At 41.7% G+C, this 24520-nt stretch overlaps 1 protein-coding gene across 4 annotated transcripts in view; it reads left to right on the plus strand.

Moving 5' to 3' along the window:
* Positions 1-19850, plus strand: part of CUL2 (cullin 2) — a 156809-nt gene extending 136959 nt beyond the window's left edge. For all 4 annotated transcript variants that reach the window (XM_070944641.1, XM_070944642.1, XM_070944644.1 and 1 more), the window contains 3 exons: positions 12766-12867; positions 15662-15778; positions 19344-19850. In XM_070944641.1, coding sequence (XP_070800742.1) covers positions 12766-12867; positions 15662-15778; positions 19344-19475 — 351 coding nt within the window. In that variant the 3' untranslated portion in view covers positions 19476-19850. The remainder of the gene's footprint in view (positions 1-12765; positions 12868-15661; positions 15779-19343) is intronic.
* Positions 19851-24520: the final 4670 nt, after the last annotated feature.

Genomic DNA, 24520 nt, shown 5'->3' on the forward strand with positions numbered 1-24520 from the left:
GCGCCATGCGGCTCCCGTGACTACCCGCGCGGCCGCATTCTGGACCAGTTGGAGCCTCTGGGTGCTCTTCAAGGGGAGCCCCATGTAGAGAGCGTTGCAGTAGTCCAGGCGAGAGGTGATGAGGGCATGAGTGACTGTGCACAGGGAATCCCGATCAAGAAAGGGCTGCAACTGGCGAATCAGGCGAACCTGACAGAAGGTCCCCCTGGTTACAGCCGTCAGATGTTCCTCCAAGGACAGCTGCGTATCCAGGAGGACTCCCAGATTGCGTGCCCTCTCCACGGGGGCCAAAGACTCGCCCCCGATAGTCAGTGATGGAGTCAACTGACTATATCGGGATGCCGGGAACCACAGCCACTCAGTCTTGGAAGGGTTGAGCTTGAGCCTGTTCCTCCCCATCCAGATCCGCACAGCCTCCAGGCACTGGGACATCACTTCAAGGGCATCATTGGGGTGGCCTGGGGTGGAGATGTACAGCTGGGTGTCATCAGCATACTGATGGTACTTCACCCCAAAGCCACGGATGATCTCACCCAGCGGCTTCACATAAATGTTGAACAGAAGGGGCGAGAGGACCGACCCCTGAGGCACTCCACATATAAGAGGGCTCGAGGTCGACCTCTGCCCCCCTGCCAACACGAACTGCGACCGGTCGGAGAGAAAGGAGGAGAACCACTGTAACACGGTGCCCCCCATCCCCAACTCTTCCAACCGGTGCAGCATGATACCATGGTCGATGGTATCAAAAGCCACTGAGAGGTCTAACAGGGCCAGAACAGAGGACCAACCCCTGTCCCGAGCCCTCCAGAGATCATCTACCAACGCGACCAATGCCGTTTCCGTGCTGTGCCCGGGCCTGAAACCCGACTGGAACGGATCTAGATAAGACGTTTCCTCCAGGTACTGCGGAAACTGTCGTGCGACCACACTCTCGACAACCTTCGCCACAAAGCGAAGGTTGGAGACAGGACGATAGTTGGCTAATACTGCCGGGTCCAGGGAGGGCTTCTTGAGGAGAGGCCTCACCCCCGCCTCTTTCAAGGCCATGGGGAAGTAACACTCTCTCAACGAAGAGTTAATAATTCCCTGGAGCCAGCCTCGTGTAACCTCCTGGGAAGCCAGTACTAACCAGGAGGGACACGGATCCAGTAAACATGGGGCCGCACTAAGTCTCCCCAGAATCCTGTCCATGTCATCAGGGGTCACAGAGTCAAACTCTTCCCAGATAACGTTCTCAAGACTATTCCTTGCCACCCTGCCCAAATCTACCCAGTCAGAGTCCAAATCCCCCCAGATCTGAGCGATTTTGTCATACAGATATTGTCCGAAATCCTCGGCCCTGCCTTCCAAGGGGTCCTCCCGCGCTCCCAGGTGGAGCAGGGAGTGGGTCACCCTGAACAGGGCGGCCGGATGATTCTCTGATGACGCAATAAGAGTGGAAAAGTAATTAAACTTTGCCACTTTTATCGCCACTAAGTAGGTCTTAATATGCGACCTTACCAGTGTTCGGTCAGATTCAGCAAGACTGGCCCTCCAACCGCTCTCTAGGCGTCTTTTCCGGCGTTTCATCTCCCTCAGCTCCTCGGTGAACCAAGGAGCCGCGAGGGATCGACACCGGATCAGAGGCCGCAAAGGCACAACTCAATCCAAGGCCCCACCAGCCGCCCGATCCCAGGCAGCCACCAGGTCCTCAGCCGAGTCGTGTGCCAGATCTTCAGGAAATGGCCCAAGCTCCATCTGGAACCTATCAGGATCCATCAGGCGCCTGGGGCGGACCCACCTAATTGGCTCCGCCTCCTTGCGGCGGGGTGTAGCGGTTCGAAGGTCCAGACAAAGGAGTGAGTGATCTGACCATGACAAGGGTTTCATGCCTATATCCCCTATAATAAGACCACTCAACCACTGGCCAGAGACAAAAATCAAGTCCAGAGTGTGTCCCCCCCTGTGAGTGGGGTCATGAACTAACTGGGTCAGGTCCATGGCCGTCATGGAAGCCATGAACCCCCGAGCCATCTCTGACGTTTCACCAACGGACGGCAAGTTGAAATCACCCATGACCATAAGCCTGGGTGTATCAACTGCCACCGTGGCTATCACGTCGAGTAGCTCGGGCAGGGCCGTTGCTACGCGGCAGGGAGCCAGGTATGTAAGCAGCAAGCCCATCTGAACCCCATGACCCCATCCCACAAAGAGGGACTCACATCCGGCAATCTGTGACACAGTGGTCTCTCTCGGACCAAGACCTTCTTTAATAATAACCGCCACCCCCCCCTGCCCCTCCCCTGGGCCCTCGGCTGATGGAATGCTCTGAAGCCTGGTGGGCACATCTCAACCAGAGGGACCCCTCCCTCCGGGCCCAACCAGGTCTCCGTAATACCTGCCAGGTCCGCTCCCGCCTCTTGAATAAGATCGAAAATGAGGGGGCCCTTATTTACCATAGACCTGGTGTTGTACAGCATCAGCCGGAGGCCCAGGTCCTGAGTAACTGTGCCACCTAGTATCTGAGAGGAGCCTTGGGGACCGGGGCGCGCAATTGCTCTCAAGTAGCGAGTGCGCACCCCCGACACATGATATGGTCCCCTGCTCCCGCCATATCTGCCCCTCCCATCCACCGTGCTGATGGTAAATCCCTCATTAAGATAGCCCGCCTTCCCCTCCCCAATCCCTCGTCCTGCACCCTCCAAACCGTTACCCCGTGCCGGGCTCGGCCCCGACCTTGGTGGATTACCCCCCCATCCCCCTTGGTCGCCCTCCTAGTTCCCCTTAAAAAATTACTAAGAGCCCTAATTAAAAAAACCCTCAATCCCCGCTTTAAAACAAGCCACCTCTCGGGGCTCCAAAGCCCGTCCTTAAGGTAGGCCTTCGATAAAGTGGAAGGCCATTGCCGTGAGAGGGGGGCATCTCGCAGCGCGAGCAGATCCGCCGAGGTGTAAGCCATATAAGTATGACGAGGTAAGGGAGAGTCACTCTGGGTGTCAGCAATGGTCTTAGAGGTGCGAGATAGCAATACGGTTGGATCTGGGCAAAACTGGAGCCTCTCACTCTCTCACAGTGATGGGGCGTCCAGGTCAGATAGCTGCAATGCAAGCAAATGGCCACAGCCGTTCTCTCACAGTGGCTGGATGACATAAGGCCAGCAGAGTTCAACTCTTTTCCTGCAGATGGAGCAGCAGCCATTGTCCAGGACTCTGTTTCTCCTTCCAAACCTGCAATCTCCCTTCCCCCACGCCCAGGTCAGAAGGCGGTAATCGGGAGGCAGGGTTTTGACTGAAATGCAAGTTCCTTGATGGAGCTGAGAGGCTCGGTTCCCCATCCCTCTGCCTATGGCAACTCGAGAGCAGGTCAGGAATGCTTCGCAAGTTGACAAAGAATACAACTTTAGCTAAAGTCGTTTTGAGAGTTGACATGGAGAAGGAAACTAGGGAGTCAGCCATATTGGACTTAATTCTCACAGAGATGAAATGATAGGTGTTGAAGCAGGGGTGAAATCCAGCAGGTTCTGACAGGTTCTGGAGAACCGGTAGTGGAAATTTTGAGCAGTTCAGAGAACTGGTAGCGGAAATTTTGAGTAGTTCAGAGAACCGGCAAATACCACCTCTTGCTGCCACCAGAGTAGGGTGGGAATGGGGATTTTGCAGTATCCTTCCCCTGCCACGCCCACCAAGCCACACCACACCCACCAAGCCATGCCCACAGAACCGGTAATAAAAAAATGTGGATGTGTTGAAGTTACAGGAACCTTGGGTGTGGGAGTGATCATACAATATTGGAATTCAAAAATATGCAAGCAGAAGCAATAGAAAAAAGTCAAACTAGAGTCTTGGTCCTTAAGAGACCTGATTTCTATAAACTTAGAGGTTAGAAAGAATTCCATGGTTGAGAATCCTCAAGGAAAAAACAACCCAAGAAGCTTGGGAAATTTTGAAAAGTGAGATTATAAAAGCCCAGTCTAGCACAATTCCAATGAAGAAGAATAAGAGATCTCAAAAGAAACCAGCATGGCTGCACAAAGAACTCTGATAAATTGAAAGACAAAAAGGACAAGTATAAAAAGTAGAAAGGGGCACATAACTAAGGCAAAATATCAGCAAATAACCTGAGCCTGGAAAGATGAAGCCAGGAAAGCTAAGGCTGAAAATGAACTAAGGCTTTCAACAAAAGTCAAAAATATTTTTTTTAATTTTTTATTATATTTTCATTGTTAAAGAATAACAGAAAGGGAAAAAAAAACCAATACAAAAAATCAATATTAAGGAAAGAAAAAAAAAATTTCCCCCAACGTGCTATACAAACGGAAAGGAAGTTTTAGGAACTTGAAGTCTTCAATTCTTCCAGAAATCTCTTTGATAAGGTACTGGTGCTGATTCATCCAATCTCCCAAGTGCAAAGTCCACAAATGGTTGCCAAGTGTTCCAAAAAACATTTTCTTTATATATACCACTTCTAATTTTAATATCACAAGTCAATTTATCATTAGATAAATTGAACTGGAAAATAGATTTCTAGAGACTAAGGATAGGAAATTATGGGAGGAACTTAAAAAATTGAAAAATAAACAAATAGCGGAAGATACAGAAATAGTTAAAAAAAATTTAAGCTATTTAAAAAGAATTTTTTGAATATGGTAATAAAAATTCAAAATTATTAGCAAGAATGGCGAAAGATAAAGAAAAAAGTCAAAAATAATTTTAAAAACTTCTTTCAACATGTAAAAAACAAGAAAAAAGTCAGGGAAACGATTGGTCCATTAATGTGAGAAAATGACAAGGTGACAACCAACAGGGAGAAAGCAGAACTGCTTAACTCATTTTTTGCCATCTGACTTTACACAAAAGGGGGAAAAAACAGTCCAACCTATCAAAAACAGTACCGTAAAAACAGATTAGGAATACAAGTTAAAATAGGCAAGAAAATAGTAAGAGAGCACTTGTCCACCCTAGACGATTTCAAATCACCAGGACCAGATAGATTACACTCACCATTTATATTAACAAAATATAAAAGCAAAACAAAATTCACTGTATTCTTTCAGCTTCTTTAACCTTAAAGGGAAAAATACTTTTTTCCCCTTCTATTTTAAAACACTAAACTTTTCTTTTAAAACATTTCTAAAATCAAAACATTCTAATACATCTTTTTTTTTTACTTCCTCTTAACATACATACAGGTGAAACTCGAAAAATTAGAATATCATGCAAAAGTTCATTTATTTCAGTAATGCAACTTAAAAGGTGAAACTAATATATGAGATAGACTCATTACATGCAAAGCAAGATAGTTCAAGCCTTGATTTGTCATACTTTTGATGATTATGGCTTACAGCTCATGAAAACCCCAAATTCACAATCTCAGAAAATTAGAATATTGTGAAAAGGTTCCATATTCTAGGCTCAAAGTGTCCCACTCTAATCAGCTAATTAAGCCATAACACCTGCAAAGGGTTCCTGAGCCTTTAAATGGTCTCTCAGTCTGGTTCAGTAGGAATCACAATCATGGGAAAGACTGCTGACTTGACAGTTGTGCAGAAAACCATCATTGACACCCTCCATAAGGAGGGAAAGCCTCAAAAGGTAATTGCAAAAGAAGTTGGATGTTCCCAAAGTGCTGTATCAAAGCACATTAATAGAAAGTTATGTGGAAGGGAAAAGTGTGGGAGAAAAAGGTGCACAAGCAGCAGGGATGGAGAGGATTGTCAGGAAAAGGCCATTCAAAAGTGTTGGGGACTTTCACAAGGAGTGGACTGAGGCTGGAGTCAGTGCATCAAGAGCCACCACACAGAGACAGATCCTGGACATGGGCTTCAAATGTCGTATTCCTCTTGTCAAGCCGCTCCTGAACAACAAACAACGTCAGAAGTGTCTTACCTGGGCTAAAGAAAAAAAGTCATCTTTTCTGATGAGAGCAACTTTTGCATCTCATTTGGAAACCAAGGACCCAGAGTCTGGAGGAAGAATGGAGAGGCACACACTGCAAGATGCTTGAAGTCCAGTGTGAAGTTTCCACAGTCTGTGTTGATTTGGGGAGCCATGTCATCTGCTGGTGTTGGTCCACTGTGCTTCATTAAGTCCAGGGTCAACGCAGCCGTCTACCAGGAGATTTTGGAGCACTTCATGCTTCCTTCCGCAGACGAGCTTTATGGGGATGCTGACTTCATTTTCCAGCAGGACTTGGCACCTGCCCACACTGCCAAAAGTACCAAAACCTGGTTCAATGACCATGGGATTACTGTGCTTGATTGGCCAGCAAACTCGCCTGACCTGAACCCCATAGAGAATCTATGGGGCATTGCCAGGAGAAAGATGAGAGACATGAGACCGAACAATGCAGAAGAGCTGAAGGCCGCTATTGAAGCATCCTGGTCTTCCATAACACCTCAGCAGTGCCACAGGCTGATAGCATCCATGCCACGCCGCATTGAGGCAGTAATTGATGCAAAAGGGGCCCAAACCAAGTACTGAGTACATATGCATGCTTATACTTTTCAGAGGTCTGATATTGTTCTATGTACAATCCTTGTTTTATTGATTTCATGTAATATTCTAATTTTCTGAGATTGTGAATTTGGGGTTTTCATGAGCTGTAAGCCATAATCATCAAAATTATGACAAATCAAGGCTTGAACTATCTCGCTTTGCATGTAATGAGTCTATCTCATATATTAGTTTCACCTTTTAAGTTGCATTACTGAAATAAATAAACTTTTGCACAATATTCTAATTTTTCGAGTTTCACCTGTACTTTAAAGTTCACTTTCAGACCAATAAAATTCCAACTAAAATTAACTCATTAAATTTAGATCACTCCAAGTTACTCACACAGAATTTTTTTTTCTTCTTGTATACCTCCTTTTTAAAACTCAAAACTTTTCTTTAAGCTAATACATCTTTTTCTTTAACTTTCTCTTAACAAAAATACTTTCAAATACACTTTCAATAATATTTTACTAACTTTAGGAATTACTTAAGCATTATATATAAAGAAAAAATACATTTTCAAACTTTAGATTCAGACTTTCAATTACAAATATCAGACGATAAAAATCCATCCTAATTAAGTCACTCCTTCCAGCTTGTCTTCATGGAATAAAATCATTTTCTTCTCTGGAATATTTGTCAAGTCATTATAAGCTTCTCTTTTTCTCAAGGATTTCTCAACCTTGTTAATGTCCATGAGGAAAAAGTCCCAAACTTGTCCGTTTAAAAGTTGCAGATTTTTTTGGAGCTCTTTCAATTGTGTTGGAAGGTTTATAGTTAAACCATCTGTTGGAAGAAACATCCTTCTAGGTTCTGCTCCAAGTGGGGAAACAGACACTGGAAACATGGAGACTGCTTGGAAAGATGGTTTAATGGTGGACAGGATCACATGGCTTGAGTTCCTGAACAGAAAAGGGCAGATACAGTAAATCCTCGGGTTTTTATGCTCTCTCTGGCTCTGCATTTCTTGGGGCCCCAAAAGAGTATCCTGATTGGTTGTCAGACTCCCAGGGGGTGGGGGCCTTGCTGGCTGATGGTCACATGTGCTTCCCAGGTCACATGTGGTGAGTTTCTGCTGCTATTGTGTAGAGGGCTAATCCTATCTTTGTTGGATTTTTGGCAATTCCTACTATGGTTCTGCCTGAAGGAAGTAGATCGTTGTTATGTAGAATAGACTGGCCCAGGCCTTAATGGCCCATTAACAAAGGGTGGGGGGGGGCAAGAAGGTGGGAGCTGCTTTGTCTGTAAAATATGCTTCTCCATTTCTCATCCAGGGAAATATTCTGCCTTTTTCATATTTCCTAAAATATTTCACTCTTCCAGGAAAGGGGTGGGTGCTAACTTCCTACACATCATAATAAAAATTGGTGTCAGGTTTTGTTAGGGAATGGGGTTGAGGGGTACCCCGGACCGTGAACCAGCTCATGAGCAAACACACTGAGACTGAAATAAATCTAACAGAGGCGTCTTGTGTAAAAATATAATTTACTTTAAAACACTTAAAAAGCACTATGTCTTTAAAAAAGCACATTAGTAAAAAAGTCTTATCTTGGTTATGTGAAGCAAGGCTATCTCCCTAGATTCCTCTCCACAATACCGAAACAGTTCACAAGAGAATAAAGCTAACATGAAGATAAGCAGCTTCGGTGTCAATACATCATTGAGGTATTAGAAGGGCAGCAGCACAAACTTCACAGCTAAAAGTCACCTGAAGTAAAAACAGTTCAAACAGCAAACGTAGCTTGAAGTTTGTGGGAGGAAGAATGTCCAGCAACAGCAGTCCCGATGATAGCTTGCGTGCTTCAAAACAGCAAAAGGCAAGCATCCGTAGGAGTTTCTCTGCAACAGCATCTGGAGTCCTTATCTGTGCTTCTCCTCCCATCTGCGAGGTTGCACTGAGCTCTGCTTGCAGCTTCCAGCAAGAGCTCTTGCATCTAGGCCTAAACAGCGTTAGGCCCGAGTAGCAAGCGAAAAGGTCCTTGCTTATATGGGGAGTTAACCTGCAATTAACTAGGGCGGGGAAGGCTTGCAGGTAATTACAAACAGGAGATGGCTTGATTGAAACCATACTGTTTGTGAGTAGGCAAGTAGCCACAGCAATCCTGGAAACATTCGTGACAGGTTTATATTCCAAAATTGCAATCGACGACTCGGCATTGTCAGCTACTTGTGAAATTGCCTCAGTGGTTTGGTAACTTTCTATACATATTTGCATCTCTGAAGTAGTTTGAGTAGTTTTTTTAACAACCTTGGAGCATAGCTGATCTATGAACTGATGGATTTTTGAAATACATCTGTAATAATTTGCTCCTCCATCTTCTTAACTCCCTCTTTAGTTAAAGAGTAGCTTTTTTGTAAGTCACTTAAGAATTGCTGGTCAATCAGGAAACATAAAAATTGGAAAGTTTTAGCCACCCACAGCAAAGCAGACCAAGCTACAAATTACTAAAAATAATAAACTAGAACCACAACCTTCTGTTCTTACATTTCTCCATTAAAAAAAAAAAAAACTCCACACTTCCTTATTTTAGCTTGTCTTCAGCAGCCTTCTTCATTGTTGTTTAACAAGAAATCCCCAAAATGGCGCAGATCTTCAAAAAAGTATAACAGGCTGTGGCTAAAGAGACCCTCTTTTAGTGTAATTGTTAGAGTTTAGGCAGCGTGACTAGTATTATGAGATAAACCAAGGAGCAAAACACAGCACATAGAGCCTTTAGATCAGGGGTGAAATGTAAAATTTGTTACTACCGGTTCTGTCAGCGTGGTTTGGGGCGGTTAATGTGACTGGGTGGGCATGGCCAAGTTTGTTTTTTTTTTTTAACTTTTCAAAGCATTTTTTTGAATGCTTTGAAAAGCCTCTGCCAATCAGGCAACTCAGCTGGGAGTTGCCAGAGACTTTTCAAAGCATTTTTTTTACTACCTCTTCGGCCAAGAGGTTGCAGAAAAAAATGCTTTGAAAAGCCTCTGATGATCCCAGCTGAGCTGCACAATCATCAGAGGCTTTTTTTTTTTTTTTTACTTTTAAAAGCATTTTTTCTTCCGAAGAGGTTGTAGAAAAAATGCTTTTAAAAGTAAAAAAACCTCTGATGATCGCGCGGCTCAGCTGGGCATGGTGGGGGCAGGGATTTTTGCTACCGGTTCTCCGAACCATCCGCCGCCATCGCTACCGGATCAGGTGATCCAGTCCGAACCGGGAGCATTTCACCCCTGCTTTAGATCCGTGATGGCGAACCTATGGCCATATCGGTGGGCACACAAGCTCAGCTCTGGCACGCCAGCCAGCTTATTTTCAGGCCTTCTGGGCCCACTGGAAGTAGGGAAACAGGCTGTTTCCTGCCTCCGGAGGGCCTCGGGGGGGGGGAGAGGCCCGTGGTTCGCTCTCCCCAGCCTCCAGAGCCTTTCTAGGAGCTTGGGGAGGGTGAAAATGGCGTTCACCACCACCCTGGAGGCCCTCCGGAGGCCAGAAATGGCCGTTTCCAGCCTCTGGGGGGGTGAGGCCGTTTTCGCCCTCCCCAAGCTCCTAGAAAGGCTCTGGAGCCTGGGGAGAGAGAAAAACGGGCCTACCAGGCCCACCGTGGCATCACGTGCCAGGACTGGGGGGGAGCGGGGGGTCACGTGCAAATGCGTGGGGGTGGGGTGCATAGAATTATGGGTGTGGGCATGCGTGAGCATGATCCCCCCTCCCCCCCCACACATGATGGCAAAAAGGTTAGCCATCACTGCTTTAGATAATTAATAGTGGTTTTATCTACAGCTAAATATATATAGACGTATACGTGGTAAATACCTTATCATACAGCTACTGACACAAGGATAGCTATGAGATGCAGGACGAGAGAGAACATGAGAAGAAAACGCCCTCTAATAGCTTCCCTTATATAGGCAGCTTCTTACCCAGCTTCTACCCTGCTGCCTCATTCCTATCAGCTTTCAGTTACCTCCGCTTATAACCTTCCATCAGCTTACAGCTGTTAAATCTTCATTCCCTGACAGTAATAAAGATTAATAGTCCTTAAAAATGATTAAGAAATGAATGGCACAACTTACTGTCTGTTTGAAAAATAAATTCCAAAACAGCTGCTTCTTCAACAATGAACTGATTGCAGCCCTGCCCCCCAGCTGCTGGCATGCAGGCTAGTTCGAAGCACAGCTCCTGAAGCTACTTGCAGACCCATTGCGGCACAGAGGATCTTGTGGGATGATTCTAGGACTCTCTCTAACCCAAGAGAGTCATATAAACTAAAGGAATGCCAGTTCCTTCTGTTGGTAACTTGAAAAAGCTACAGTCCAGGGAAAAGCCCTTCAGAGATCCCTGGGCGTGTCATCAATTGGCCATCTTTTCACTGGAAGTTCAAGGTCGGGTGAAGTGTTAATACCACTTTCTAATGCTTTGGTAAGACCAGACTTGGAATACTGCATCCAGTTTCGGTGGCCACAATGTAAAAAAGATGTTGAGACTCTAGAAAGAGTACAAAGAAGAGCAGCAGAGATGAGTAGGGCACTGGAGGCTAAAACATATAAAGAACGGTTACAGGAATTGGGTATGTCTAGTTTAATGAAAAGGACTGGGGTGACATCATAGCAGTATTCCAATATCTTAAGGGGATGTCACAAAGAAGAGGGGGTCAACCTATAGAAGCAATGGATGGAAACTAATCAAGGAGAGAACCAACCTAGAACTACAGATACATTTTCTGACAGAACAATTAATCAGTGGAACAACTTGCCTCCAGAAGTTGTGGGTGATCCAACACTGGAAGTTTTTAAGAAGAGATTGAACAACCATTTGTCTGAAATGGTATAGGGTTTCCTGCCTGAGCAGGGGGTTGGACTAGAAGACCTCTAAGGTCCCTTCCAACTCTGTTGGTGGTGGTGGTGTTATCTCAGCTAGTTGTGGCTTATTCTACAAATTATTTGCCCATAATGAGGAGGTTGAAACTGTCTCACACATATTACTATATTATAAATTTTACATAGACATTTATCTGTTATAATAATAATAATAATAATAATTTTATTTCTATACCGCCCTTCTCCCGAAGGACTCAGGGCGGTGTACAGCCTATTTAAAAACACAAACAAAACAATGATATAAAATTTAAAATAATTAAATAAATGGCTCAAATTTAAAACCCCAATAAATTTAAAATACCCCAATTTAAAATTATTATATTGACAGCCCTGCCTGGCGGAACAACAGGGTCTTCAATGCGCAGCGAAACACCCGGAGGTCAGATATCTTACGAATTTCCGGGGGCAGTTCATTCCACAGGGCTGGGGCTCCCACAGAGAAGGCCCTCCCCCTGGGCGTCGCCAGCCGACATAACTTGGCTGACGGCACCCTGAGGAGTTATGGGTACAATCTACTTTGTACCCCTAGTAGATAAATTCCCTGGGAGGCCAGATAAAGTTTACATTAACCTTCCCTTTTTGGATTTAAAGACATTAAGTATGCAGTAGCTAAATTTTGTATTGCTGCGATGAAAGCAAGATATAATTAGTGAAAAAGATACTGTATTTACTTTTGTTTTAAAATACTATTTGGTTTGATACATCTTAACTATTAATTGTAGGGAATATATAGTTTTTATTTTTTTATATCAAGTGTTTTAGATTTATCACCCAGATAAGAACTGTATTAATACAGTAATAGAGGAGTGAACGTTATATTCTGTGATTTATTTTGCTAGCTGTTAGTATATTATATTTATTTGCTTCACTCTGTTTTTCTTTTCTTTTAAATTTTGCTGGTCATTGACTGAATATACTGATTGATGCTCTGTACAAATTATGGCACAAATACAGTCATAGAGCCAATGGTAGTATTGAACTGTGCCTTTTCTCATTAGAATTTAAACCTACTCTTAAAGTTTTTTTTTATCCAATAGACTGAAATCGTAACTATAAAGTATTCTGTCCTTTATTCTGTTGCCACAAGTTATTTATTTTCCAAAAAGATTACCGTACATTTACTATATGTTAATCCTATTAAAATGAGTGTTTCTGTGTTCCTTTTATTGAAAGAATTATATTGAGTTTAGTTTGAACACATGTATACTACCTTCACTACCTTGGGCATCCAAACTGCTCTATAGAGAATTTAAGTAGTTCAAACTTGCCAAATTGAATAAGTAGCAATATGTTTATATTTCAGCAGTGGAGATGTAATCCATATGCAAGCACAGATTTTTTAAGTAAGATGTTCTTCCTTAAAGCAACAAGTTGTTGATAAGTTTGGCATCATTTACATGTGTGTGAAAGGAGAAAAAAACCCACTTTCTTTTTCTTGCAGGAGAATGTAGAGGCAGAGTCCACTTTTTCATTAAATATGAATTTCAGCAGTAAACGAACAAAATTTAAAATCACTTCTTCAATGCAAAAAGACACCCCACAGGCAAGTATTATTAATGTCATTAACAAGCCATAGCTGTATTCCATGAGGGGTATAACACCAAATAACATCTCTTTGGAGTCAAGCTCACCTGGACATTTCTGTACAGTTTTCTTGGCATTCTTTTCTTCCAAAATATTTTATGGTCTTCCGAGGCTAGCCTATATAGTCCTTCCTTGTCCCAGTACTAACCAGTTCTGACATTTATTAGTAGCTGAGCCCAGACAAGAGACTTAGTGTTGCCACTTATTGAAACATAAAACTAAAACTTGAAAACGGTTGGAGTCTGTGTAAGGATATTTTAATATGGGAAACAGGACTTTTTGACATTGCCTTGTCTAGTGGCATTGTCTCAACTATGGGTTGAGAGTATATGCACCAAGACAAATTCCTTGTGTGTCCAATCACACTTGGCCAATAAAAAAATCTATTCTATTCTATTCTATTCTAACAAGCTCCATTGCTTTCAGCAGGCCTGCTTTAAAACTAACTCAAACATTTACTAATAATACCAGAGATAAATAATTAAAAAGCAGCTTGTTTAATGATTTTACCTAACTAGTTTTTCTGATTTTTAAAATTTCATATTCCCAAAGGTTTGGGGAATTAAAGAAGAATTCAGGATTTGTTTTCAGTGATTAGACAATACAATGCAATTAGGTATTAAGACTCAAAATGAGAAGGGAAAATACATTTTAGATGGGAGAATCAGAAATATTTCTAAATGTGTGTCTTTTTGAAATTAACCATAAAAAAACAAACATGGACAAAAATGTATTCTGTTTTTTTATTTATTGCTGCTTGGTTCTTTTTCATTTCAATCTGGTGAAAACTACCTATTCTCTACTCTTTGACATAACTTGGAATCTTTTTTGGAAATGCAACCCTATGCATTTTCAGTGCAAGGTAAGATCCATTTACCACTTCCAGACATCCCAGGTAACCAGAATTGTGGATTGCTTATAAGTGAGCAGCATGGTGGTTTCCACTACCTGTGGATGTAGCTAGTAAATTTCATGGGAAAAACAATTTTAGTTCATTCCTTAAAATACAGCAGTTTATATAGTGCCTTACTTCACATTCTAAAAAAGTATTTTGTTGATTTCATTCCAGATCGTATAATTTAAAGAACACAAAAACAAGTATTGTGCTTCCTTACATTTGTTTAAGATCTTAAAATTATCAATTCTTTTTCAAGAGCCGAGGTGGCACAGTGGTTAGAGTGCAGCACTGCAGGCTACTTCAGCTGACTGCTAGCTGCAGTTCAGCAGTTCAAATCTCACCAGCTCAAGGTTGACTCAGCCTTCCATCCTTCCAAGGTTGGTAAAATGAGGACCCAGATTGTTGGGGGCAATAGGCTGACTCTGTAAACCGCTTAGAGAGGGCTGTAAAAGCACTATGAAGCAGTATATAAGTCTAAGTGCTATTGCTATTGCTATCTTCAATGGTAGTTCCATAATATTCAATTTTTATTGTGTCTGGAGTTTTTCCTTTGTAAGTGGTTCTGATTAAAAGAAGATAAGCTGAACTGAATCTGGCTAGTGGTTCATTTAGTTCAGCATTCTCTTTTCCATCCTGCCCTGATAATCCCAGGAAACCCAGAAGGTAAACACAAAATAGTAACTCTCTATTGTAGTTGTATGCAGCAGCCTGGTATTCAGTGACATATCTCCTTTGAGCCTGAGGATTATACAGAGCTGTTATGATAATAATAAAAGACATTCTCAATGGTGATTTTGTTCACCACAGAGAGGAAGGAAGAATGTTTGGTGCTCTGCTTCTATACTACTATACATTATTTGGACTTCTACCACAATATTTAGGAATATTCAGTGAATCCAGCATTAATATAAGAACATAGCCATAGTTTGTGTGATGTTCTTCACTACAGATAGTCCTCAACTTACAACAGTTCATTTAGTGACCTTTTAAACCTACAATGGCACTGAAAAAAGTGACTTATGACCATTTTTAACAGTTATGACCTTTGCCCCACAGTCACATAATCAAAATTTAGATGTTTTGCAACTGGTTCATACCTTTATGACGGTTGCTATGTCCCAGGGTCATGTGATCACCTTCTGTGATCTTCTGACAAGCAAAGTCAATGGGGAAGCCAGATTCACTTAACAACTGGGTTACTAAAAACTGCAGTGAGTCACTTAACAACTGTGACAAAAATGTCGTAAAATGGGGCAAAACTCACTTAACAAATATCTCACTTAACAACAGAAATTTTGGACTCAATTGTGGTCATAAGTCGAGGATTACCTCTATAATAATAGGTAAGAGATTTATTCATAATCTGCATCATGTTGCCTAGTTTTGGGCAACATGGAAAGCCAAATCACAATATAGCTGGTGTGTTGTCCCAATGAAATTACTGTAGAAGAGTTGCCTTACAGAATCAAACCAAGTGTTGCCTACTCAAATCTATTTTTAGCTATCAGCCTCTTTGTTTAAACCTGTGTTTTTCAAACTTGGCAACTTTAAGATGTGTGGACTTCTCCATGCTGGCTGGGGAATTCTGGGAATTAAAGTCCATACATCTTAAAGTTGTGAAGTTTGAAAAAACACTGGTTTAAACTTTGCAAAATAGCTAAAGGAAGGGACTCCCATGGTTCCTCATTCATATTTCCTTTAGCTTCTAAGAGTGCCAGAGGATTATCTTCTTCCATATAGTTTACTAAGAAAAGAATAGCTCTCATCTGGATCATGAAAGAATATGTCCTTTGAATAGGCATCTGCACGTGATTATAGCTAGTAACCCACTGAATTACATTGTCTTGTATTGCAGGAAATGGAGCAAACAAGAAGTGCTGTAGATGAAGATAGGAAAATGTACCTTCAAGCTGCAATTGTCCGCATCATGAAAGCACGAAAGTTATTGCGACACAATGCTCTCATTCAGGAGGTAAGATTATTTACTTCTTGGCATGTAAACATTTAGGAGATCTTGTTAAATGGGATGTTTGGCTGTGCCAAATAGAAATAAGATGGTTCTCCTGTGGCAGTTGAAATAAAGTGTGCCATGTTAAATGCTTGAACCATGGTTTTAGAATACAGGTAGTCCTTGACTGATGACCGTAATGGAGCCTGGAATTTCCATCATAAGTCATGATGGTTGTAAGTTTGGGCACCCAGGTGACCAGACATAATTTTACAACTTTTGGCAGTCATTAAGCAAATCAGTGTATTCTTATGTGCGTTTTTTGCCAGAAACTGGCTGAAAAGGCCAGAAACTGGCCAAAAAAAGTCATAAATCAGTCACGTGACCATGGAACATTGCAACTGGCTGTAAAGATGAGCCCATTTCCAAGTGCCCGAAATATGGTCATGTGGCTACGGGGGTATGTTGAGCTGTCAGAACTCTAAAACCAGGTCATAAGTAGCTTTTGGGGGTCTGTTGGAATTTAAAATGGTTACTAAGAGACTGGTCATTAAGTGAGGAATATCTGTAGTGGGTTACAGATACACACTTTGTGCTCAATATTCTTTAACTGCCACCAATTGACCAACTTCAATTATGTTGCCTTGCATCAGAAAGAGTTTTGGTGGCCCTTGTCTTGTCTTAGGGATTCAGTTTACTTGCAATTCTGAGCTTGTTCATGGAGACACATGCAGTGGTGGGTTGCTACCGGTTCTCCCCAGTTTGGGCGAGCCGGTAGCGAAGAAATAGAAATAGAAATAGAATAACAGAGTTGGAAGGGACCTTGGAGGTCTTCTAGTCCAACCCCCTGCCCAGGCAGGAAACCCTACACCACTTCAGACAGATGGTTATCCAACATCTTCTTAAAATTTCCAGTGTTGGAGCATTCACAACTTCTGCAGACAAGTTGTTCCACTGATTAATTGTTCTAACTGTCAGGAAATTTCTCCTTAGTTCTAAATTGCTTCTCTCCTTGATTAGTTTCCACCCATTGCTTCTTGTTCTACCCTCAGGTGTTTTGAAGAATAGTTTGACTCCCTCTTCTTTGTGGCAACCCCTGAGATATTGGAACACTGCTATCATGTCTCCCCTAGTCCTTCTTTTCATTAAACTAGACATACCCAGTTCCTGCAACCGTTCTTCATATGTTTTAGCCTCCAGTCCCCTAATCATCTTTGTTGCTCTTCTCTGCACTCTTTCTAGAGTCTCCACATCTTTTTTACATCGTGGCAACCAAAACTGAATGCAATATTCCAAGTGTGGCCTTACCAAGGCATTATAAAGTGGTATTAACACTTCACATGATTTTGATTCTATCCCTCTGTTTATGCAGCCCAGAACTGTGTTGGCTTTTTTGGCAGCTGCTGCACACTGCTGGCTCATATCTAAATGGTTGTCCACTAGGACTCCAAGATCCCTCTCACAGTTACTACTATTGAGCAAGGTACCACATATACAGTACCTGTGCATTTTGTTTTTCTTCCCTAAATGTAGAACCTTACTTTTTTCACTGTTGAATTTCATTTTGTTAGATAGCGCCCAATGTTCAAGTCTGTCAAGATCCTTCTGTATCTTGAGCCTATCTTCTGGAGTGTTGGCTATTCCTGCCTGCTTGGTGTCATCTGCAAATTTGATGAGTTCCCCATTTATCCCCTCATCCAAGTCATTGATGAAGATGTTGAAGAGCACTGGGCCTAAAACAGAGCCCTGGGGTACTCCACTGCATACCTCCCTCCATGTAGATGCAGTTCCATTGAGGACTACACATTGAGTGCGGTTGGTCAGCCAGTTACGAATCCATCTGGTTGTGATGCTGTCTAACCCACATTTTTCTACTTTATCTAGTAATAGGTTATGGTCTACTTTATCAAATGCTTTACTGAAGTCCAAGTAAATTATATCGACAGCATTCCTCTGGTCCACTAATTTTGTCACTTTGTCAAAGAATGCAATAAGATTAGTCTGGCATGATCTGTTTTTGACAAACCCATGTTGGCTTTTGGTTATTACTTTGTTTGCTTCTAGGTGTTTGGTGATTCGTTGCTTGATTATCTTTTCCAGAATCTTCCCTGGTATTGAGGTCAGACTGATAGGTCTGTAGTTTCCCAGATCTGTTTTTTTTTTTTTTTCCTTTTTTGAAGATGGGAACTACATCGGCTCTTTTCCAGTCCTCTGGCAGTTCCCCTGTGTTCCAGGATCTTTGAAAGATATAGTTCAGTGGTTCGTCTGCCAGTTCCTTCAGAACCTTGGGGTGTAATCCATCTGGTCCTGGTGATTTGAACTCGTCTAGGGTAGACAGGTGTTCACTTACCATTTTCTTCCCTATTTTAACTTGTGTTCCTAATCTGTTTTTTGTGGTGCTGTTTTTGATAGGTTGGACTGTTTTTTCCTTTTGTGTAAAGACAGATGCAAAAAATGAGTTAAGTAGTTCTGCTTTCTCCCTGTTGCTTGTCACCTTCTTGCCACTTTCTCCCAGCAATGGGCCAATTGTTTCCTTGACTTTTTTCTTGTTTTTAATATGTTGGAAGAAGCTTTTTTTGTTATTTTTTACTTTAGTCGCAAGCCTTTGTTCATTGTGAGCCTTAGCTTTCCTCACTTCATCTTTACAGGCTCGGGCTATTTGCTGATATTCTGCCTTAGTTATTTGCCCCTCTTTCCACTTTTTATACTTGTCCTTTTTGTCTTTCAATTTGTTAGAGAGTTCTTTATGCAGCCATGCTGGTTTCTTTTGAGAGCTATTATTTTTCTTCTTCATTGGTATTGTGGTAGACTGGGCTTTTATAATCTCACTTTTCAAAATTTCCCAAGCTTCTTGAGTTGTTTTCCCCTTGAGGATTCTCATCCATGGAATCCTTCTCAAGCTCTCTCTAAGTTTATTGAAATTAGTTCTCTTAAAGTCCAAGACTCTAGTTTGACTTTGTTCTACTACTTGTGTTTGCATAATGTTGAATTCCAATATTGCGTGATCACTTGCCCCCAAGGTTCCTGTGGCTTCAACAACTTCTATCATTTCATCTCTGTTAGTGAGAATTAAGTCCAATTATGGAGATGGTGAGGTGAGAGCGAACCAATTCTCTCTGACCATCAGTTGGGCCCTCCTGCCTGCCCCTGCGCTATACCTACCTATATTCGTTTGTTTTTAGCCCAGCTGATAGGCGCGGAAGAGCGGATTGCCGTGCCTCAGCTGTTCTGAAATTCAGTGCGCATGCACAAAGCGAACCGGTGGTAACACCGGTTGAAACCCACCACTGGACACATGGCATATTAGCATGCAGGTGTGAATTGTGTGATAGCATTTTTTCATTTTCACAAAACTGTTCTTCCAGAAGTTGTGATCCTAAACATTGCTGCCTCTGCATGGATTATGAACTTTCATCCAAACTCTTCACCTGCTCCAAAAATACACAAACTGTCTTGCAATTCTGAGAAAAGGAATCTGTGTTTTTCTTTAAAAAGATACAATTTGCTTGGTTTTGAAGGGTTTTTTTCCAACTTTTTTAAGAAGTCAGCATTTACATCAAGTTTTATCTTTCTTCTCTCCTTTCCACAGGTAATTAGCCAATCAAGAGCTAGGTTTAACCCAAGTATCAGCATGATTAAGAAGTGTATTGAAGTTCTGATAGACAAACAGTACATTGAACGGAGCCAGGCCTCAGCAGAAGAGTACAGCTATGTAGCATGAGTTTAATATTCTGCAGATACAGCTGTAAGGAGATAATTTCTGTCTCTGCTTTGTGTGTTGTGTGGGTGGGGTAGTAAATCTATGGTGCCTCCATAACTGGTCACTTGGCAACCCCTGTTTTTTCTGCTGTTTACAACATCATCAATGACATGTCATGAGCACCAGTGAAGAAAAAAAGCCTATAGATATCCTGAGTTCATATCATTATGACATTTCTTAAAACTTTAACATTTTGGTTGGATACCATTCTTCCCCTTCCACCACTCCATCCTCCCACATTTGCAGTTGATGCTTTTTTAATGTACCTTAAAAGACAAAACAGACTAAATATTGTAATATGGCAGATGACATAATAATTGTATCTATACTGAAATGTAAAAACAAAAAACACAATACTGCTGCTTATCAAATAAATAAAAATGGAATATGTTGTGCATCCTGTTTTAATTTATAAACTGAACAGCTGTTTTCACTGCTAAGCATCCTTGTAGCTGTTTCCTGTGCATTTTACGGCTTGATCAGCATGATTTATCTCATATATAATATATAGGCATGTCCTTACTCTGTAAAGTTACTCTGTTTAGAAGTCAGCTTGGAAAAGGGATAATTCTGATTGGTTAGATACTCTTACTTATCCATGAAATAATGGATCATTTAGATGTTTCCTCACTGAACGGTTTTCCCTTAAAAGGCAAAAATAAGCTTTAAAAGCAGCCCATTGTACCATACGCTCCTTTCCACGTAGGATGTCTGGGTGCCAACATAGAAAGAGAAGAACTAAAAGCTACTTTACAGTGTCTGTTTTCATTTATATGATTGCATTTTTGACAACTCAAATTGTGAAGAAAAGTTATCATGAACCAGGCTGTCTAAACTCAAAGTGGGAGATGAATGAGCCTAATGAGTTTACACTAATTTGAATTTTTTTTTTTATTGCAAAAGTTTTACAGTTACATTTTCACCCCTTTCCCCCCCCCCAACACCCACCCCAAGCTTCCCAACCTCCCTAACCCTCCCTAACCCTCCCCTCCCCCCCGGACTTCCACACAATATAGTCATATCAAGTAAAGAAACCCCCCTTAATATAAAACTTGTATAAAACTTGAACCCCTCCCTCCCCCTTATAATTTTTTTTTCCCCCTCTTCATTACATTAAAATATTTCTAATACATTATTTTCAAATGAAAGCTATTTGGTATTTCCTAGTTTGATATTTGTTCTGAATATATTCTATCCACTTTTTCCATTCCCATTCATAAGTCTCTTGTGAACAGTCTTTTAAGTATGCTGAAATCTTCGCCATCTCTGCAAAACTGGCCATCTTCAAAGTCCATTCCTCAATAGTGGGCAAAGCTTCGTTTTTCCAGTATTTACCTATCAACAATCTTGCTGCTGTTATCATATACAATATCAGTTTTGTTTCACCCAATGTAAAACCCTTAACTATACCCAATAAAAACAGTTGTGGAGAAAATTGAATTTTTTTCTTCAAAACATTCTGCATGACCCACCAAATTTTTATCCAAAAAGCCTTAACTTTCCTACAGGTCCACCAAACATGATAATATGTGGCATCTAAACAATCACATCTCCAACATTTTGGCTGAACATTAGGGTACATACACGACAACTTTTTGGGATCTAAATGCCATCTATAAAACATTTTATAGAAATTTTCCCTCAAATTCTGGGACTGTGTAAATTTAACATTCTGAACCCAGATTTTTTCCCATGTTTGCAACATCACTGGTTCTTCAAAATTTTGTGCCCACTTAATCATACAATCTTTAACTAATTCAGTTTCTGAATCCCTTTCTAGCAAAACATTATAAAGCCTTTTGATATGCATTGGACCTTTCTCTTTAATATGTCTAACCAATTCTTCCTCATGCAACATAATACCAGTTTTTTGGTCCTCTTTCCATCTCGATTGTAGTTGATTATATTGTAGCCAAGTTAAATTAATCCCTTCAGCCAACAATGTCTGTAGTGTCTTCAGCTGCCATCTGCCAGCATCTGTAAAAAGAACCTCTTTGTATAAAACCCCCCCGAGTGACATTATATTTGTATTCCACAAAATATGACCAAGATCCAGCCATAGCGGTATTTTATAATCCCATTTGAATCGGTGCTTCTTCCAAACTCTCAACAAAGAATCTCTAAGTATATGGCTTTTAAATACTTTATCAACTTTGTCGTCATAAAATAAGTAGGCATGCCATCCAAATTCAAGATCAAAACTTTCTATATTCAATATTCCAGCCTTTTTCCTTCCAAACCAATCACTTGTTAAAGTCAAAGCTGCTGCATCGTAATATAGCTGTAGGTTTGGAAGTTTAAGACCTCCCCTTTCTGGAACATCTTGCATAATTTTCAATTTCACTCTCGGCTTTTTCTCGTTCCAGACAAACTTATTCACTCCAGTTTGCCACACTTTCAGTTGTTTGTCACTTTTAAGCACCGGAATCATTTGGAACAAAAAAAGAAATCTTGGCAAAATGTTCATCTTAACTGCTGCTATTCTTCCAAGTAGAGACAGCTGCAGTTTTTTCCAAGTCTCCATGTCTTTCTGCACCTCTCGCCACAACACCTCATAATTATTTTGAAACAATTTCATGTTTGATTCTGCAACCTGAACTCCTAGATATTTTACCTTACCAAAGATTTTTCCAAGAACTTTGACTGACCATAGCCCAGTATGGATAGAAATTGAGATAGATAAGACTGAGAGACGCTCTTGGAGATTAAATGAGAACTTGTTCAGATATGAAAAAAATACAATAGAACTTAAGAAACACTTGAAAGAATTTTTTGAAATAAATCTGAATAAAGGTACCCCAATAGAAATTGTGTGGGATGCAAGCAAAGCATATATGAGAGGGGTGCTTATTTACATGAACTCTAAACATAGATTGATTCGACAAAAGAAAAGATCTGAATTGGAAGCAGAAATAAAGAATAAAGAACAGTTACTTATTAAAAATCCAACAGATGAAAGAACACGTGGTGCTATAAAACTCTTGAAAGATCAATTTCAAATGCTTATGGCGGAACAAGTTGCAACAAACTTACAATATGCGAAGCATAATACATTTTGCAATGCTAATAAACCGGGCAGATGGTTGGCCTACACATTGAGGAAAAAACAGAGTATACGGACTATTGATAGTATTGATATTGGAGGGAAAGAAATTTTTCAACAAAAATTAATTAAAGAAGTTTTTGTGGACTATTATTCTAAACTATACGCTAAAGAGGAGGTGCAGAATGGACTTATAGAAAAATACTTAGATGATAAAAGAGTTACAAAAATTACTGATCAACAAAAGGAAAGAATGAATTATCCTATAACAGAGGAGGAGATAATAGTAGCAATTAAACAATTAAAAACAGCCAAAGCTCCTGGAACGGATGGTTTGACAGCAGTGTATTATAAAACTTTGCAAGCTGAAATGGCGGAACAACTCAGAGATCTATTTCGTAATATTCAACAAGGGGGTAAAATACCCCCATCATGGACAACAGCCTTTATATCTTTGATACCAAAAGAGCAAGCCGGTACTAATTTGAATTTTTAATGAAGAGTCACCAAAGATATGCTTGATTTTGTGGCATTTAAATAATGTTGAATAATGTCCTGGCCCATAAGAATTAGAAGAGTCCCTGCCCATTCCAGAACCCAACCTTCACTTCTCTTCCTTTACTTGGCTCTTTTAGACAAAGTCTCTCTATAATAGTTCAGTCAATGAATACCCTCTAATTTTTATGCCTTCCCCATTTGTGAAGAATGAATAGATTCAAATTCTATTCCCCATGGATCAGAAGGGGCTGGAGATCTGGGGACTGCTGTAGAGAGTGTGCACCGAGTGTGGAAGGCCAGTGGTGACACAGCAAAGAGCCAGGCTGAAATTGGAAATGTCGCCCAGTGGGAGTTGGAGGCAATAATCGGCCCAAAGCCCAGAGAGTCAATGGGCTTCAGCAGAGAGGTAGGTAGCCCAGATCAGAGACGAGTGGGAGAGTGCAAGGCCCAGAGGCAGGAGACAGGTTTGGAGCCCTCTGCTAAGGTGGACCAGGGCCAGTGGTGGCAGAACACCCACTGGAGCTGGCAGCCGGAGTTGGAACCCAGGCCATGGCTGCAAACTCTGAAATTCCAACAAATATGGAGCCCAGAAGCTGACAAAAACCACACCCCTTGAAGAGAACATTGTTGGCAACAGGCCCCCTCCAGGACTGACAGGAAGAAGTTTATGGGAGATTTGGGAGGTACAGGAGTTCAAAGACCCTGAGGTGACAGTGGGTTGACCCCTAGGGTGACAGCATACAGTATACCTGTGATCTCCAGTGCTAGTCCAGTGCCTTATGTACTAGAATACAATATTTTGGAGGTTTCATAATACAGTTGGATTTCTGTATCCCTGCATGTAAGATGGGGTCTTATTGATAGATCTGTCGGTAAGGAGTTCACTTTCATATCTTGAGAGCATTCTGTTGTGGTCCGCCAGCAGCCTGCGGAGCTGGCAGCGGAGTCAGACAGTGAGGAGGCTGGGGAGGACAATGGGCCAGTCCTGGAGTCAGGGGAAGGCCCGGACGAGGGCTCTGCGTCGGAGGCAGAGATGGGGCCAGGGCCATCTGGGAGCGATGCGCAGACTCTGGAGCCTCCAGAGGCGGATAGCAGAGGGGCAGAGGAACAGGAGGAGCCTGTTCCTAGTGCACGCATGTGAAGAGCTGCCAGAAGGCAAGAGCAGCTAAAGCAAAAAGAACAACTCAGGAGTAAGGCCAGGAGATGATTGGCCCCTCCCAGAAGGCTTAAAAGAGCAGCAATGGCTCTTGGGAACTTTGTAGGAAAGCAACGTTGCTACATTTGTTTTTTGTCAGCATCTCTTGCTTCTGAACTTTTGCCAAGAAAAGCCTTTGGCAGGGTGCCAAAGAAGACAAAGGTTGGTGATAAGGCCGAAGGACTGTTTATGAAGAATTCGTTTTGGACTTAATTTGGACTAAGCTGAGAATGAAGTAATTCTCAGCTGTTCTAATAAAATATGTTTGTT

Source organism: Pituophis catenifer, unplaced genomic scaffold, assembly GCF_029215685.1.
Source record: "Pituophis catenifer annectens isolate HBS135680 unplaced genomic scaffold, rPitCat1.0.hap2 SCAF_5, whole genome shotgun sequence".
Classification (NCBI taxonomy): domain Eukaryota; kingdom Metazoa; phylum Chordata; class Lepidosauria; order Squamata; family Colubridae; genus Pituophis; species Pituophis catenifer.